Here is an 18,998-nt window from a genome sequence, read left to right on the forward strand (position 1 = left end):
ATGACAATTGTCACTTTTCTATGGTACATCTTCACTAAATATTTATTTAAACATGTTTTTAATACTTATTTTAACATATTTTCTTCAATTAAATTCAAAAAACTTATAAAATAACGATTATGACAATTGTCACTTTTCTATGGTAAATCTTCACTAAATTTTTATTTAAACATGTTTTTAATACTTATTTTAACATATTTTCTTCAAAAAAATTTAAAAAACTTATAAAATAACGATTATGATAATTGTCACTTTTCTATGGTACATCTTCACTAAATTTTTATTTAAACATGTTTTTAATACTTATTTTAACATATTTTCTTCAATAAAATTCAAAAAACTTATAAAATAACGATTATGACAATTGTCACTTTTCTATGGTACATCTTCACTAAATTATTATTTAAACATGTTTTTAATACTTATTTTAACATATTTTCGTCAAAAAAATTTTAAAAATAACGATTATGACAATTGTCACTTTTCATTGTCTTCACTAAATTTATATTTAAACATCATATTAATACTTATTTTAACATATTTTCTTCAAAAAAATTCAAAAAACTTATAAAATAACGATTATGACAATGTCAATTTTCTATGGTACATCTTCACTAAATTTTATTTAAACATGTTATCAATACTTATTTTAACATATTTTCTTCAAAAAAATTCAAAAAACTTATAAAATAACGATTATGACAATTGTCACTTTTCTAAGGTACATCTTCACTAAATTTTTATTTAAACATGTTTTTAATACTTATTTTAACATATTTTCTTCAAAAAAATTCTAAAAACTTATAAAATAACGATTATGACAATTGTCACTTTTCTATGGTACATCTTCACTAAATTTTTATTTAAACATGTTTTTAATACTTATTTTAACATATTATCTTCAATAAAATTCAAAAAACTTATAAAATAACGATTATGACAATTGTCACTTTTCTATGGTACATCTTCACTAAATATTTATTTAAACATGTTTTTAATACTTATTTTAACATATTTTCTTCAATTAAATTCAAAAAACTTTAAAAATAACGATTATGACAATTGTCACTTTTCTATGGTAAATCTTCACTAAATTTTTATTTAAACATGTTTTTAATACTTATTTTAACATATTTTCTTAAAAAAAATTCAAAAAACTTATAAAATAACGATTATGACAATTGTCACTTTTCTATGGTACATCTTTACTAAATTTTTATTTAAACATGTTTTTAATACTTATTTTAACATATTTTCTTCAAAAAAATTCTAAAAACTTATAAAATAACGATTATGACAATTGTCACTTTTCTATGGTACATCTTCACTAAATTTTTATTTAAACATGTTTTTAATACTTATTTTAACTTATTTTCTTCAAAAAAATTCTAAAAACTTATAAAATAACGATTATGACAATTGTCACTTTTCTATGGTACATCTTCACTAAATTTTTATTTAAACATGTTTTTAATACTTATTTTAACATATTTTCTTCAAAAAACTTATAAAATAACTATTATGACAATTGTCACTTTTCTATGGTACATCTTCACTAAATTTTTATTTAAACATGTTTTTAATACTTATTTTAACTTATTTTCTTCAAAAAAATTCTAAAAACTTATAAAATAACGATTATGACAATTGTCACTTTTCTATGGTACATCTTCACTAAATTTTTATTTAAACATGTTATCAATACTTATTTTAACATATTTTCTTCAAAAAAATTCAAAAAACTTATAAAATAACGATTATGACAATTGTCACTTTTCTAAGGTACATCTTCACTAAATTTTTATTTAAACATGTTTTTAATACTTATTTTAACATATTTTCTTCAAAAAAATTCTAAAAACTTATAAAATAACGATTATGACAATTGTCACTTTTCTATGGTACATCTTCACTAAATTTTTATTTAAACATGTTTTTAATACTTATTTTAACATATTATCTTCAATAAAATTCAAAAAACTTATAAAATAACGATTATGACAATTGTCACTTTTCTATGGTACATCTTCACTAAATATTTATTTAAACATGTTTTTAATACTTATTTTAACATATTTTCTTCAATTAAATTCAAAAAACTTATAAAATAACGATTATGACAATTGTCACTTTTCTATGGTAAATCTTCACTAAATTTTTATTTAAACATGTTTTTAATACTTATTTTAACATATTTTCTTCAAAAAAATTTAAAAAACTTATAAAATAACGATTATGATAATTGTCACTTTTCTATGGTACATCTTCACTAAATTTTTATTTAAACATGTTTTTAATACTTATTTTAACATATTTTCTTCAATAAAATTCAAAAAACTTATAAAATAACGATTATGACAATTGTCACTTTTCTATGGTACATCTTCACTAAATTATTATTTAAACATGTTTTTAATACTTATTTTAACATATTTTCGTCAAAAAAATTTTAAAAATAACGATTATGACAATTGTCACTTTTCATTGTCTTCACTAAATTTATATTTAAACATCATATTAATACTTATTTTAACATATTTTCTTCAAAAAAATTCAAAAAACTTATAAAATAACGATTATGACAATGTCAATTTTCTATGGTACATCTTCACTAAATTTTATTTAAACATGTTATCAATACTTATTTTAACATATTTTCTTCAAAAAAATTCAAAAAACTTATAAAATAACGATTATGACAATTGTCACTTTTCTAAGGTACATCTTCACTAAATTTTTATTTAAACATGTTTTTAATACTTATTTTAACATATTTTCTTCAAAAAAATTCTAAAAACTTATAAAATAACGATTATGACAATTGTCACTTTTCTATGGTACATCTTCACTAAATTTTTATTTAAACATGTTTTTAATACTTATTTTAACATATTATCTTCAATAAAATTCAAAAAACTTATAAAATAACGATTATGACAATTGTCACTTTTCTATGGTACATCTTCACTAAATATTTATTTAAACATGTTTTTAATACTTATTTTAACATATTTTCTTCAATTAAATTCAAAAAACTTTAAAAATAACGATTATGACAATTGTCACTTTTCTATGGTAAATCTTCACTAAATTTTTATTTAAACATGTTTTTAATACTTATTTTAACATATTTTCTTAAAAAAAATTCAAAAAACTTATAAAATAACGATTATGACAATTGTCACTTTTCTATGGTACATCTTTACTAAATTTTTATTTAAACATGTTTTTAATACTTATTTTAACATATTTTCTTCAAAAAAATTCTAAAAACTTATAAAATAACGATTATGACAATTGTCACTTTTCTATGGTACATCTTCACTAAATTTTTATTTAAACATGTTTTTAATACTTATTTTAACTTATTTTCTTCAAAAAAATTCTAAAAACTTATAAAATAACGATTATGACAATTGTCACTTTTCTATGGTACATCTTCACTAAATTTTTATTTAAATACTATTTAACATATTTTCTTCAAAAAACTTATAAAATAACTATTATGACAATTGTCACTTTTCTATGGTACATCTTCACTAAATTTTTATTTAAACATGTTTTTAATACTTATTTTAACTTATTTTCTTCAAAAAAATTCTAAAAACTTATAAAATAACGATTATGACAATTGTCACTTTTCTATGGTACATCTTCACTAAATTTTTATTTAAACATGTTTTTAATACTTATTTTAACATATTTTCTTCAAAAAACTTATAAAATAACGATTATGACAATTGTCACTTTTCTATGGTACATCTTCACTAAATTTTTATTTAAACATGTTTTTAATACTTATTTTAACATATTTTCTTCTAAAAAATTCAAAAAACTTATAAAATAACTATTATGACAATTGTTACTTTTCTATGGTACATCTTCATTAAATTTTTATTTAAACATGTTTTTAATATTTATTTTAACATATTTTCTTCAAAAAAATTCCAAAAACTTATAAAATAACGATTATGACAATTGTCACTTTTCTAAGGTACATCTTCACTAAATTTTTATTTAAACATGTTTTTAATACTTATTTTAACATATTTTCTTCAAAAAAATTCTAAAAACTTTTAAAATAACGATTATGACAATTGTCACTTTTCTATGGTACATCTTCACTAAATTTTTATTTAAACATGTTTTTAATACTTATTTTAACATATTTTCTTCAAAAAAATTTAAAAAACTTATAAAATAACGATTATGATAATTGTCACTTTTCTATGGTACATCTTCACTAAATTTTTATTTAAACATGTTTTTAATACTTATTTTAACATATTTTCTTCAATAAAATTCAAAAAACTTATAAAATAACGATTATGACAATTGTCACTTTTCTATGGTACATCTTCACTAAATTTTTATTTAAACATGTTTTTAATACTTATTTTAACATATTTTCGTCAAAAAAATTTTAAAAATAACGATTATGACAATTGTCACTTTTCATTGTCTTCACTAAATTTATATTTAAACATCATATTAATACTTATTTTAACATATTTTCTTCAAAAAAATTCAAAAAACTTATAAAATAACGATTATGACAATGTCAATTTTCTATGGTACATCTTCACTAAATTTTATTTAAACATGTTATCAATACTTATTTTAACATATTTTCTTCAAAAAAATTCAAAAAACTTATAAAATAACGATTATGACAATTGTCACTTTTCTAAGGTACATCTTCACTAAATTTTTATTTAAACTTGTTTTTATTACTTATTTTAACATATTTTCTTCAAAAAAATTCTAAAAACTTATAAAATAACGATTATGACAATTGTCACTTTTCTATGGTACATCTTCACTAAATTTTTATTTAAACATGTTTTTAATACTTATTTTAACATATTATCTTCAATAAAATTCAAAAAACTTATAAAATAACGATTATGACAATTGTCACTTTTCTATGGTACATCTTCACTAAATTTTTATTTAAACATGTTTTTAATACTTATTTTAACATATTTTCTTCAATTAAATTCAAAAAACTTATAAAATAACGATTATGACAATTGTCACTTTTCTATGGTAAATCTTCACTAAATTTTTATTTAAACATGTTTTTAATACTTATTTTAACATATTTTCTTCAAAAAAATTCAAAAAACTTATAAAATAACGATTATGACAATTGTCACTTTTCTATGGTACATCTTCACTAAATTTTTATTTAAACATGTTTTTAATACTTATTTTAACATATTTTCTTCAAAAAAATTCAAAAAACTTATAAAATAACGATTATGACAATTGTCACTTTTCTATGGTACATCTTCACTAAATTTTTATTTAAACATGTTTTTAATACTTATTTTAACATATTTTCTTCAATAAAATTCAAAAAACTTATAAAATAACGATTATGACAATTGTCACTTTTCTATGGTACATCTTCACTAAATTTTTATTTAAACATGTTTTTAATACTTATTTTAACATATTTTCTTCAATAAAATTCAAAAAACTTATAAAATAACGATTATGACAATTGTCACTTTTCTATGGTACATCTTCACTAAATTTTTATTTAAACATCTTTTTAATACTTATTTTAACATCTTTTCGTCAAAAAAATTTTAAAAATAGGGATTATGACAATTGTCACTTTTCATTGTCTTCACTAAATTTATATTTAAACATCTTATTAATTCTTATTTTAACATATTTTCGTCAAAAAAATTCAAAAACTTTAAAAATAACGATTATGACAATGTCAATTTTCTATGGTACATCTTCACTATATTTTATTTAAACATGTTATCAATACTTATTTTAACATATTTTCGTCAAAAAAATTCAAAAAACTTTAAAAATAACGATTATGACAATGTCAATTTTCTATGGTACATCTTCACTAAATTTTATTTAAACATGTTATCAATACTTATTTTAACATATTTTCTTCAAAAAAATTCAAAAAACTTATAAAATAACGATTATGACAATTGTCACTTTTCTATGGTACATCTTCACTAAATTTTTATTTAAACATCTTTTTAATACTTATTTTAACATATTTTCGTCAAAAAAATTTAAAAATAAGGATTATGACAATTGTCACTTTTCATTGTCTTTACTAAATTTATATTTAAACATCTTATTAATACTTATTTTAACATATTTTCGTCAAAAAACTTTAAAAATAACGATTATGACAATGTCAATTTTCTATAATACATCTTCACTAAATTTTATTTAAACATGTTACAAATACTTATTTTAACATATTTTCTTCAAAAAACTTATAAAATAACGATTATGACAATTGTCACTTTTCTATGGTACATCTTCACTAAATTTTTATTTAAACATCTTTTTAATACTTATTTTAACATCTTTTCGTCAAAAAAATTTTAAAAATAGGGATTATGACAATTGTCACTTTTCATTGTCTTCACTAAATTTATATTTAAACATCTTATTAATTCTTATTTTAACATATTTTCTTCAAAAAAATTCAAAAAACTTATAAAATAACGATTATGACAATTGTCACTTTTCTATGGTACATCTTCACTAAATTTTTATTTAAACATGTTTTTAATACTTATTTTAACATATTTTCTTCAATAAAATTCAAAAAACTTATAAAATAACGATTATTACAATTGTCACTTTTCTATGGTACATCTTCACTAAATTTTTATTTAAACATGTTTTTAATACATATTTTTACATATTTTCTTCAAAAAACTTATAAAATAACGATTATGACAATTGTCACTTTTCTATGGTACATCTTCACTAAATTTTTATTTAAACATCTTATTAATACTTATTTTAACATATTTTCTTCAAAAAACTTATAAAATAACGATTATGACAATTGTCAATTTTCTATGGTACATCTTCACTAAATTTTTATTTAAACATGTTATTAAAACTTATTTTAACATATTGTCAAAAAAATTCAAAAAACTTTAAAAATAACGATTATGACAATTGTCACTTTTCTTTGGTACATCTTCACTAAATTTATATTTACACATGTTATTAATACTTATTTTAACCTATTTTCTTCAAAAAAATTCAAAAAACTTATAAAATAACCATTATGACAATTGTCACATTAAAATATTATCCTTAAAAAGATCATATAAAATCATCAAAAAAGTTTCATAAAATCCACCTCATTTAATAATAAATAGATAATTTTAAAAAAATGATAATAGATTTCACCTAAAAGATTGTTTATTTAACTAATAAAATTTACAATATAATTCCTCAATAAAAGATGTATTTACAAAGAAGATTGTGAAAATCACTAATAAATTATATTAAAGAATATTACATTTTTACTATATAGCAGCATATTATTTTTTTTATTAAAAAAACATCAAATAAATAAATTTATTTTCATTTCAAAATATAATAATATAAATAAAAAATATTAAATCATATCATGTTTATTTGTTGATAATATTAAAATATTTACATTAAATATAAATAAAATAAATTATTTTACTAAAATAAATAAATAATAATTAATACTAAGCATCGATGCAAAATTTTGACTAATTTAATTTTAGCAGATTTATATTTTCTTAGCTGATTTTTAGGCTTAACCTAATTAGGCTTAGCCGATTTTTTAGGCTTAGCCGATTTTAGGCTTAGCCGATTTTAGGCTTAGCCGATTTTTAAGCTTAAGCTTAGGCGTAGTTTTTAGCCGATTACTCAACACTAGGTTTGAGTAGTCCAAGGAATTGTGAAATGAATATCAGGAATATTAGATTCGAGAATGCTTGATGTTGCAATATTATCATGATATGATGTAGATGGAACAGATGACTCTGTCACAGAATTCAAGAGAGAACTGTGGGGGATTGTTAGGAGAGGAATAGAGGGGACTGAGCCACAAAGAGGGCATCTTTGTCCATTCACACTATGGACCCTTAAACGGGCATTCACTAGTATTAAAATAGAGTTTCTACATTGAGAACTTAAACTTCTATCCAACATAATATGCGGTACCATTGGGTATTACAATCTGATGATCATCTATTTATATTTTTATTATACAATCAGAAAATAAAAACTGGTCACCAACTTCTTTGAATACAAGCATATGTTGTTGCATAAGGATCTATATTAATTTCATTAATACTGATTATACACACAAGAATGACATTTATGTATTAAGAAAGTTTCATTAAAATTATTAATATTGTAATGTAGTTAATTAATGTTAAGTTATTTCTTTCATATTGACTATATAAGGATGATATATAAAATTCTATATATTAATGTTGGAATGTAGTTGCATAAATGTTAGGTTACTTCTTTCAATAATATTGATCACATAATTTTTATTACATCTCATCTTCAGGTTTGCTTAGTTAAACTAGTTCTATTGTATTCTCAATGCATACTGCTGTAAAACTGAACCCATTTTTTTCCTTTATTTTATTGAATATCTATAATATATATAAAAGCCTTGTCACGCTGTGACAGTCACACTTTCACAATTTATAATATATTTAAAAAATCGTTAATTTTAAAAGTGTCTGTGGCCCAATTGGTAAGAGCGCCGTTTACAAATATATTAGACTTAGGTTCGAATCCCACCAAAAAAAAATTTTCTTAATCTGGCAAAATATTTTTTTTTCTTAATCTGACAAAATTAATCAAATAGATACGATTCAAAGTTAGCTACTTTAAAATTCAAAGTATTAAATAGGTATTCTTATATTTAAATGTTTTATATTCTTTTAAAAAATATTCGTTCAATAAAAATCACCATAGAATCTTATCTTATCAATCATTTATTCATCTTCCATTACCATAAAACCATTACCATCTTATACATCATCATATATATATATATACACTAGAACTAATTGATATATCTATAATATCTATAAAAGCCGTCACACTCTCAGTGTCAGAGTCACATCACAAAAATCGTGAATTTTGAAAAGTGTCTATGGCCTAATAGGTAAGATCTGATAGACTTAGGTTCGAATCTCAGCAATGATTATTTTTTTTTCTTAATCCAACTTGGTGGTTCCGTCCTTTAAGATGTTAACTAAATTCCCATTGGACCTGAAAATGTTGTCATTTGCAGACCTCTTGCGGTAAATGCATGGGAAAATAAAAGTGGCAGACGCATATCATTTATAAATGGATTCTTTGGCAGAGGTAAATTTCATTATTTTTCTCTGAATGAATAGTAGTCTATCCAAAATCACATTTATATTTTTATTTTATAATTAATATAACAAATAAACATGAAATCGGCTCAGGAGTCAGGTCCTCAAGTCGAAGTTGAATTTTTCGACTAGAAACTAGGCGCGGCTAAACTGTGTGGAGTTAGCCGTCTGGCATCACTAGTCCCTTCCTCGGCAACATCTATGCTAACTATAAAAAAGTTTTTACTAGAAAACGGAGTTTATATAAAAAGAAATAATATTTACCAAAAAAAATCAGGTTTTTGCAAAAAACAGGGTTTATGACAGATAAACGGGGGTTATCACCAAAAAAAACGGGATATGCCACGACTCGAGTTGTTAGTTTAATGTTAAAATATTAAATATTTGAAGATTAAAAAAAAAGAACAATTACTAAAAATAGAATTTAAATTTAATAATTCAATATAATTATTCAATAATACTAGTTTAAACTACTCGTTCTAACTCGATTTAGTCAATTTAAAACACTACTAATTATTAATAATATAATAATTGAAAAAAAAAGAATTTAGAGATATTAGCCTCATGTCTCTAAATTAAAAAAAATAAAACACCAAATATATGAGTAGCTACAGAAAACTAGATTAAATACATGTACTTAGTGTTGTTAAACGGCTCGTTTTGAGCCGATTTTTTAAAACGGCTAACACAATATTTTAGCCAAAAAATATCGCCTAAACCTCGAGATTTCGATAATATATGTCTAAATATTTCATAAAAAAATTATAAATTGTTATTTAGGATAAGAAAGTAAAAGAATTGTTAAAAATGACAGGGAAAATAAAGCATTTTTAAAACGACAAATAAAATGATCAAAAATTTGAGAAAAGATAAGAAAGATAAATAGAGAGAGATCTCTAAAGTTAGAAATAAAATTAAATAGAAAATATAATTAAGCTAAAAATTTATAAGAAAAAAATTATAAATTTTTTAAAAATTTTTTAAAAAAATAACGATTTTTGATTGACACTTTTCCTTATTTGTTTGACATTTTTCCTTTTTTGATTGGACTTTTTCCTTTTTTTATTGACCTTTTTCTTTTTTGGATCGCTTTTCCTTTTTTGAATGAAAAATCCTGTGTTTAATTAAGAATTTTGTACTTAATTTTCCCTTCAACCTTGTTGATATATTTACTTTTAATTTTTTTTACTAATTTCTTATTTATAATAGGTGGTTGGATCAGCAAATATTGACGAGGTTTTCCGGGGGGTAAGGAGAAATATCCCTTCATCTATAAATAATTTCCATACCGTAACCTTTTTCCAAAATTTTCTGGAAAATTCAACATCCATTCTCAACGAAATAACCTTGGTGCCTAGCAATCAATCATTGAACGAAGGCGCAACTGATAGTCTTATTAAGAAATATACCCTGGAATATAGATTCAAACGGGTAAAATACGATTTTTTTTATAAAGGATAATAGAAATTATTATTATTTTTGATATTCTATAATTAAAGAATATATATAAATTTAAAAATATTTTTTTGCAATTGTAATCTTATTTTTTATCTGTTGTATTCAGAGGCCTGCGGGGAGAGGGTTAATCTGAAAAATTTGGGCCATGCCAGAGTTAAAAAAAACAAATCCGGGGTGGGCCAATTAAAAACAATTAATTTAAACCATATCAATTAATCAAGAAAATAATTTAATGGATCGGGATGTAAAAATAAGAATCAATTTGATTTAATTCAGTAAAAAATATATATTGATTTAAATTAATTTTTTGAAAATTATATTCTAAATAGAAAATTATATCGATTAAATTTTTTTCACCAATTTTTTTTAACAATTTCATCGCTATTATTTATTTTTTATTGTTGAATAATATCTTGGTTTTAGATTATTTAATTTTATAACTTTAACAATGATACTGGAAAATGTGATAATACTATAATTAATTATATTAAAAGATTTATCAAACGTAAAGAAATTCAGCTGATATAGCGTTGCTAAACAGCTCGTTTTGAGCCGATTTTTAAAAATGTCGACAAGCTTCGAGATTTTGTTAATAGTTGTCTAAACCTTTGTGCCATCTATGAGCAAAATATTCAGGCTTCGTAATAGTTTCCTGGATAAATATTGAATTAGCCATTTTTAAAAATAGGTTCAAATTGAGCCGTTCGTTTATATTTGATAATATATTATTTCAACATCATCATTCTCATTTCTAGATCCTGACATTTTGCACAGTACCTGTTTGATTCTTCTTTCCTTTAATTCTCATTAACCCTTAGCTTACCAGACAAAAAATGTAACATCACTTACCACAAGGACTCAATGGATCTTTAAAATAATGGACTCTATACTCATTCTAATTTGCAGAGTTGTTAAAGTATCTAGATACTTTAAAAGCAGGTCGGTATATTCATTTTAGAAAAGGGATGATTTCCGACCCACTGATATTGACTAATTAAAATTCTTAAACAGTTTGCACATAACGAATTTTTGTTTTACAACAGCTTTTCATTTAAAAAAATATCAAATTAGCTCATGACTATCAATATATTATTTTTCAATAATTTCCCGACCGGATCTCCTTAAACATTAACCATTTTTTTTATAACCATATTTTTCATGGTTTTAATGAGAATATTTATGTTATTATATGATAATAGATTTGAATATAATTTCGTTTTTAATCCTTTATTATTTTTTTCTCCCTCCTTCATTTTGTTGTATATACATTTTAAGTACAGGTTCAGAATCAGAAATAAGTTTAATAAGGCCCATCATATTGCCTTCTTGTTGCCTGTTCCCCCAGAAGGCTAGTTACTAGATATTAAATAACTTAGACATCTTATTATTTTCATGATCATTATCAGAGTCAGATACTATATTTTATACGTTATTATTAGTACACTTTTAAAAATAATCATTGAATTCCTTTTTTTTACTTCTTTTTTCTTAAATTGCGATTTATTACCCTTATTAAATGAGTATAAACAACTAAATATTTAATAAAAAATTACTTTGCTATTTGTCTATAATATTCTTAAAAGCTACTATTTCAAAGCTTTTCTTTATATCATTAAAATTAAGCCCAACATGTCTTTTTCTAATGTGGTCTGTCCATTTATCATCTCTTATAATGTGCAATTTTTAATTAAGCATTTTGGAAAAATAATTTATGACAAGAAATCTCGGAAAACAACCTATTTTACTAAACATCTACCAAATTTTCCGTCAATACATATTAAATTAAATAATTACTGGGGGGGGGGGGTCCTTTTATTACATACATAAACCAGAAATCAATTGGTTATGGATGGTTGTAGCAAAAAAATAAAAGAATTAAATTTAAAAAAACAAATTTTTTAAAAATAAGTACCCCACTCAAATTTTTAGAAACAGTTACTTCGGACACCCCCCCCCCCTATCGTTACAGGGGTCTCTGCTTTTGCAGATCTCTAGTAAGTTATTACTAGTATATTGCTAAAATTTTAATTATATCCGAATTGTTTTAAAGATTATTATTAATCACATTTGATTGATAAGTGTCAGTCAAATTTTTATAAGCTTTAGTAAATTGCCATTTTACAACATTTTTTAAATATTTTAAGCTTAAAAATTAAGATGCCTAGAGAAAAATTATATCCAATATATAAATTATTTACATATAGTATTATAAATGACACATTAAATCTTATATCATACTGGCAATGCTGGCTACCCAAGTTAATGTGGAAAGATTTTTTTCAACAATTAAATTTATATTATCTCCTTATAGATGTAATTTGAGTGAGACGAATTTTGAAAATATATTAATTGTGCCGAATAAAAAAAATGTAAGTAATTGTTCATAAAACATTAATCATAAGATTAAAAATGACCAGATTGAAAAGGTTAAAAATGTATGCAAAAGATTAAAATGTATAAATTATAAAAAGAATATTATATCTGTATGTATTATGAAAAAAAACGTAAATTGTTAAAAAAATGGACCTAAATTTATAAATTGAAGAAAAATAAATTGAGAGAAGATATAGTAAAAAATAAAAGTAAAGAAAATCGCAAAAGGTTAGAAATAAATTGAGAAAAAAAACGTAAGAAATGGCAAAAATTTAGAAATAAATTAAAAAGGAATAACTAAAATAAATAAAAGTTTAAGAAAAATTGACAAAAAATTAAAAAATATTATGATTTTCATTTTTTGAATGGGAAACCCTATATCAAGGGTACATCTTCACTAAAATTTTATTTAAACATGTTAGCAATGCTTATTTTAGCCCATTTACGTCAAAAAAATTCGAAAAACTTTAAAAACAACGATTATGACAATTGTCACTTATCTAGGGTACATCTTCACTAAAATTTTATTTAAACATGTTAGCAATGCTTATTTTAGCCCATTTACATCAAAAAAATTCGATGAACTTTAAAAACAACGATTATGACAATTGTCACTTATCGAGGGTACATCTTCACTAAAATTTTATTTAAACATGTTAGCAATACTTATTTTAGCCCATTTTTGCCAAAAAAATACGAAAAACTTTAAAAACAATATATTCTTATTATAATTTTGTTCACATTAATCAGTTTCAAAAATTTAGCAATTTACCAGATTTTATAAAAAAACAAAAAAATTGAGCAGACCCAACGAGTCAAAAATGAGTCAGCTTATTCGGCTCCTTGATCGGCTTGAGTCGGAGCCTTTTTTTACGACTACGACTCCAGTCGCAAGTCGTAAGAACTCGACTTTTTAACAACACTAATCACGAGAACACAAAATACGTAATCAACATCTTTATAATTCTAATTTCATCAACAAAAAATGTCAATACCCCTATTTTTATCATTCTTTCGAACAAATCTAATTTAAAATGATATTAAAAAAAATTTTTTTTCATTAAACTTATAATTTATTCATTAAAAGTAAGCGGAATATATTATTATTTTAAAAAGTTCTAAATAAATTTGTTTACTTAAAATAATTTTTTACATCATTGGTAGTTTTTAATAAATTAATAGGCGTCATGGCTAATCAATGATTTATATATTCTTTTACATATATATCCTTCACAATCTTGAACTGATATCTATAGATTTAAAAGAATAATATTTAATGAATATTTATATTTTTTAAATATAAGTTTTAATATTAATTTTATTATATTAGTCATAATATTTTTTTAAGATATATTTATTTATAAAATAAAAACGTAAATAATAGTATATCAAAATTTATCTTGAAAAGCATCTAAAAACAGATACTTGTTAAAAAGTATATCTATATACAGATGCAACACTATCTAGACACTTTTACAAATCTGATTTAATATATTGAATTCGTTCCTAAAATTCTCATTTTTTTCAAACAGTAAATTCACGTTGCAATCTATTCAATCTTAATACATTTACTTCTAGAATACCTAAGAAGTGTACTTTCTTAGTTAAATCATTAACGATAAAATTTATACTATCTGTCTTATAAAATTAAATGCTTCAGGTATTACATATCCTTTAACATCCATATTTCACGAGGAATATATTAATCATGTTGCCCTTAAATTTTTATTAATTAGTGATACACCATCTAAAACGAAACGCCTAAACGAAAAAAGATATTTTATTTAAAGAAATTTAAAAAGATATATTGACTATAGACTTATCAACGATTAAAAAACGATTATTAAAATAATTATCAATATTGCAACCCTTATTTTAATAAGTTTATGTTTTTAATTTTAACCTTAAATATTTCTTATATTCTCATAAAAAAATTTTTTATTCCATTTAAATCACATATAAATTATAAGATATAACATTTTTCAAAAATATACAATATAAAAATAATTAATTATTGTTTAAAATATAAAATTAATTATATATACATTAATCAATTTTTATAATAATATATAAAGGAAAAATAAAATATTAAAAAAATTTTTGATGAAGCATTTTGGTTTGGGTCCGCTAGTATTACTATTAAAATAGATTTAAAAAGCAAATAATCTAAAATGGCCCTTATAAATTTTAAGCGAGAGAATTTATAATGGAATTAAAACATGGTAATCAAAATATTGCAATTTAACCATTCCTGATATACATAAGTTTCATAAATACCTGGCTTTCTTATTAGATATTTGAGTCTCTAATTTAATTTATTATAAAAAATCTTATATCAGTATGATGGGCAAATTTTATTTAAATGATATGATTGTTTTATTTTGAAAAGTATGTGAAACCAATGATATTTGATAAATATTTTTTAGCTTTAAGTTTCATTGATAACAATTCCTCTTATATATTAATATTATAAATTCTACTCCACTTTCCATTTTCATAACATTAAATCATTTATTAAAATTAAAACATAATATAAACTTACAATGACATTTGCAAATATATTAAATCTTATAATATCGGGGTTGTGCATTTGACCGGTCAAATTCGATTCGGTCAATTGACCGATCAAATATGGTCAAATTCAAATAAATGTTTTTTACGCCAATATTAACTATTTTATATATATATAATATTATAATGTATCTATGTAATTTTAAATTTCAGAATATTTTTTTAAAATCATTCCATAGATAATGTTTTTCCTACTCTTACAAATTTTCTTGTTGTAGAAGTCTTCAATCGATTTCTGTTTTTCATATTAATATTGCCCCAAACAGACCAATTTTTTTCTGAAGAAAAAGTCGAATTAGGAAATGTTAGTAAAATATTAGCTACTTCTATTAATTAGCAAGGTGGGCAAAGTGCATTCCACCAACTTATGCAGAAATCTGATTGTTTCTTATGTAAGTTACCACTTTCCACATATTTTGGTTTTTAAATATGCCGCTTTTACTTCTGAAATTTATTATATCACTTTGATTATCACCACCTTGTAAAATACCTAATTCTTGTATTATATTACATGCTTCATCAAATTCAGTACTAGTAAGATGCTCCCCTTGATATTGGGGGTCCAATAAATAAGCAACATTGTCAGGAGATGTATTTTGATCATTTTTTCTCTTTTCAAACATAACTTTAATTTTTTTTCTTCAGATGGAGAAAATATAGAATCTTGGCATGGTTGTATTATGTGTTTTTCCAAATTAAGCTTCTAATTTTTTACGTGGACCAAAGTATATTTATCCCCTTGCAATTTCAACAATGAGGTAGTTAAAGGTTGGAGTATAGTTAAAAATTTTAATTTTTTGCCAAAATATTTCTTCATTTAATATATTATTTGTAATTTCTATAGGACAAATATCACATATACAGTCTCTTCAACAACTGATGCTTTCAGAGATTTCTTACATATTTATATTTGCTCCATACATTTTATTGACGATGCTCATATTGTATAGCTAATTGTACTTATGTAGGTGGTATACCATGTTGATTCTTATTACGGGAAAATAATACAGCTTATGTGTTTATTCTTGAAAAATTTAATTTTTTTAATTATTGAAATATGGCAACTGAAATCGTTCAAAATCATGAAAGAATGACTGCAATGTATGTGCTGCACAACTAGAACATTGTATTTATAAATAGATTTAGTTTTTAAAATTCTCCAGGCTGCTTTCATGTTAGCAGCATTATAGTAACTAACGAATATACTTTTACCGGATTCAATTCATGAATTACATTTTTAAATTCCTGGGCAATATAATCTGAGGTATATTGATTTTCCTCAGTATTTAAAAATTTGTAGAATACTGGAACAGGCGTTATCACCATAAAATTAATAAAACTCACATTTGTGGTTAAAATAAGTATTAATAACATGTGTAAATATAAATTTAGTGAAGATGTACCAATGAAAAGTGACATTTGTCATAATTGTTATTTTTAAAGTTTTTTGAATTTTTATGAAGAAAATATGTTAAAATAAATATTAAAAACATGTTTAAATAAAAATTTAGTGAAGATGTACCATAGAAAAGTGACAATTGTCATAATCGTTATTTTTAGTTTTTTGAATTTTTTTGACGAAAATATGTTAAAATAAGTATTAATAATATGTGTAAATATAAATTTAGTGAAGATGTACCAATGAAAAGTGACAATTGTCATAATCGTTATTTTTAAAGTTTTTTGAATTTTATTGACAAAGATATTTTAAAATAAGTATTGATAACATGTTTAAATAAAAATTTAGTGAAGATGTACTCTAGATAAGCGACAATTGTCATAATCGTTATTTTTAAAGTTTTTTGATTTTTTTTGACGAAAATAGTTAACTTGCATCGATATTGATTTTAAAATAGAAAAAAAAGTTTACCCATTTTAAACAAGATTGTCTGGTGAAAATTGGTAAAAAAATAATTTCTAACTTAGGATTAGATATTATGATTTAAATTTTGCATATTAATTTCTGACCCGATTAACTAATGTAATAAAATGCCAATTTGCTCCTGTTTTTGGGGAAGAATCTATTATTACCATATGTTTTTCTATGGCATATACTCAGGCAGTTTTAATTTTACAATCTATATTTTTACCCATTTACATTAAAGAAATTTTAAAAATAACGATTATGACAATTGTCACTTTTCTATAGTACATCTTCACTAAATTTTTTTAAACATGTTATTATTACTCATTTTAACATATTTTCGTCAACAAAAATCAAAAAACTTAAAAAATAATGATTATGACAATTGTCGCTTATCTAGAGTACATCTTCACTAAATTTTTATTTAAACATGTTATATATACTTATTTTAAAATATTTTCGTCAAAAAAATTCAAAAAACTTTAAGAATAACGATTATGACAATTGTCACTTTTCATTGGAACATCTTCACTAAATTTATATTTACACATGTTATTAATACTTATTTTAACATATTTTCGTCAAAAAAATTTAAAAATAATGATTATGAAAATTGTCACTTTTCATTGTCTTCACTAAATTTATATTTACACATGTTATTAATACTTATTTTAACATATTTTCGTCAAAAAACTTTAAAAATAACCATTATGACAATGTCAATTTTCTATGGTACATCTTCACTAAATTTTATTTAAACATGTTATCAATACTTATTTTAACATATTTTCTTCAAAAAAATTCAAAAAACTTATAAAATAACGATTATGACAATTGTCACTTTTCTATGGTACATCTTCATTAAATTTTTATTTAAACATGTTTTTAATACTTATTTTAACATATTTTCTTCAAAAAAATTCCAAAAACTTATAAAATAACGATTATGATAATTGTCACTTTTCTATGGTACATCTTCACTAAATTTTTATTTAAACATGTTTTTACTACTTATTTTAACATATTTTCTTCAAAAAAATTCAAAAAACTTTATAAAATAACGATTATGACAAATGTCACTTTTCTATTGGTACATCTTCACTAAATTTATATTTAAACATGTTATTAATACTTATTTTAACCTATTTTCTTCAATAAAATTCAAAAAACTTATAAAATAACGATTATGACAAATGTCACTTTTCTATTGGTACATCTTCACTAAATTTATATTTATACATGTTATCAATACTTATTTTAACCTATTTTCTTCAAAAAAATTCAAAAAACGTATAAAATAACGATTATGACAATTGTCACTTTTCTATGGTACATCCTCACTAAATTTTTATTTAAACATGTTTTTAATACTTATTTTAACATATTTTCTTCAAAAAAATTCAAAAAACTTTAAAAATAACGATTATGACAATTGTCAAATTTCTATGGTACATCTTCACTAAATTTTTATTTAAATATGTTATTAATACTTATTTTAACATATTGTCGTCAAAATTCAAAAACTTTAAAAATAACGATTATGACAATTGTCACTTTTCTTT

At 22.0% G+C, this 18,998-nt stretch overlaps 1 protein-coding gene across 1 annotated transcript in view; it reads left to right on the plus strand.

The window, feature by feature from the left end:
- Nucleotides 1-18,998, plus strand: part of LOC135931459 (uncharacterized) — a 93,035-nt gene that overhangs the window by 68,685 nt on the left and 5,352 nt on the right. The window contains exon 5 of the mRNA XM_065468585.1: nt 10,380-10,601. Coding sequence (XP_065324657.1) covers nt 10,380-10,601 — 222 coding nt within the window. The remainder of the gene's footprint in view (nt 1-10,379; nt 10,602-18,998) is intronic.

The sequence above is a fragment of the Gordionus sp. m RMFG-2023 genome, chromosome 1, assembly GCF_954871325.1.
Source record: "Gordionus sp. m RMFG-2023 chromosome 1, tfGorSpeb1-WG-v2, whole genome shotgun sequence".
Lineage (NCBI taxonomy): Eukaryota > Metazoa > Nematomorpha > Gordioida > Chordodea > Parachordodidae > Gordionus > Gordionus sp. m RMFG-2023.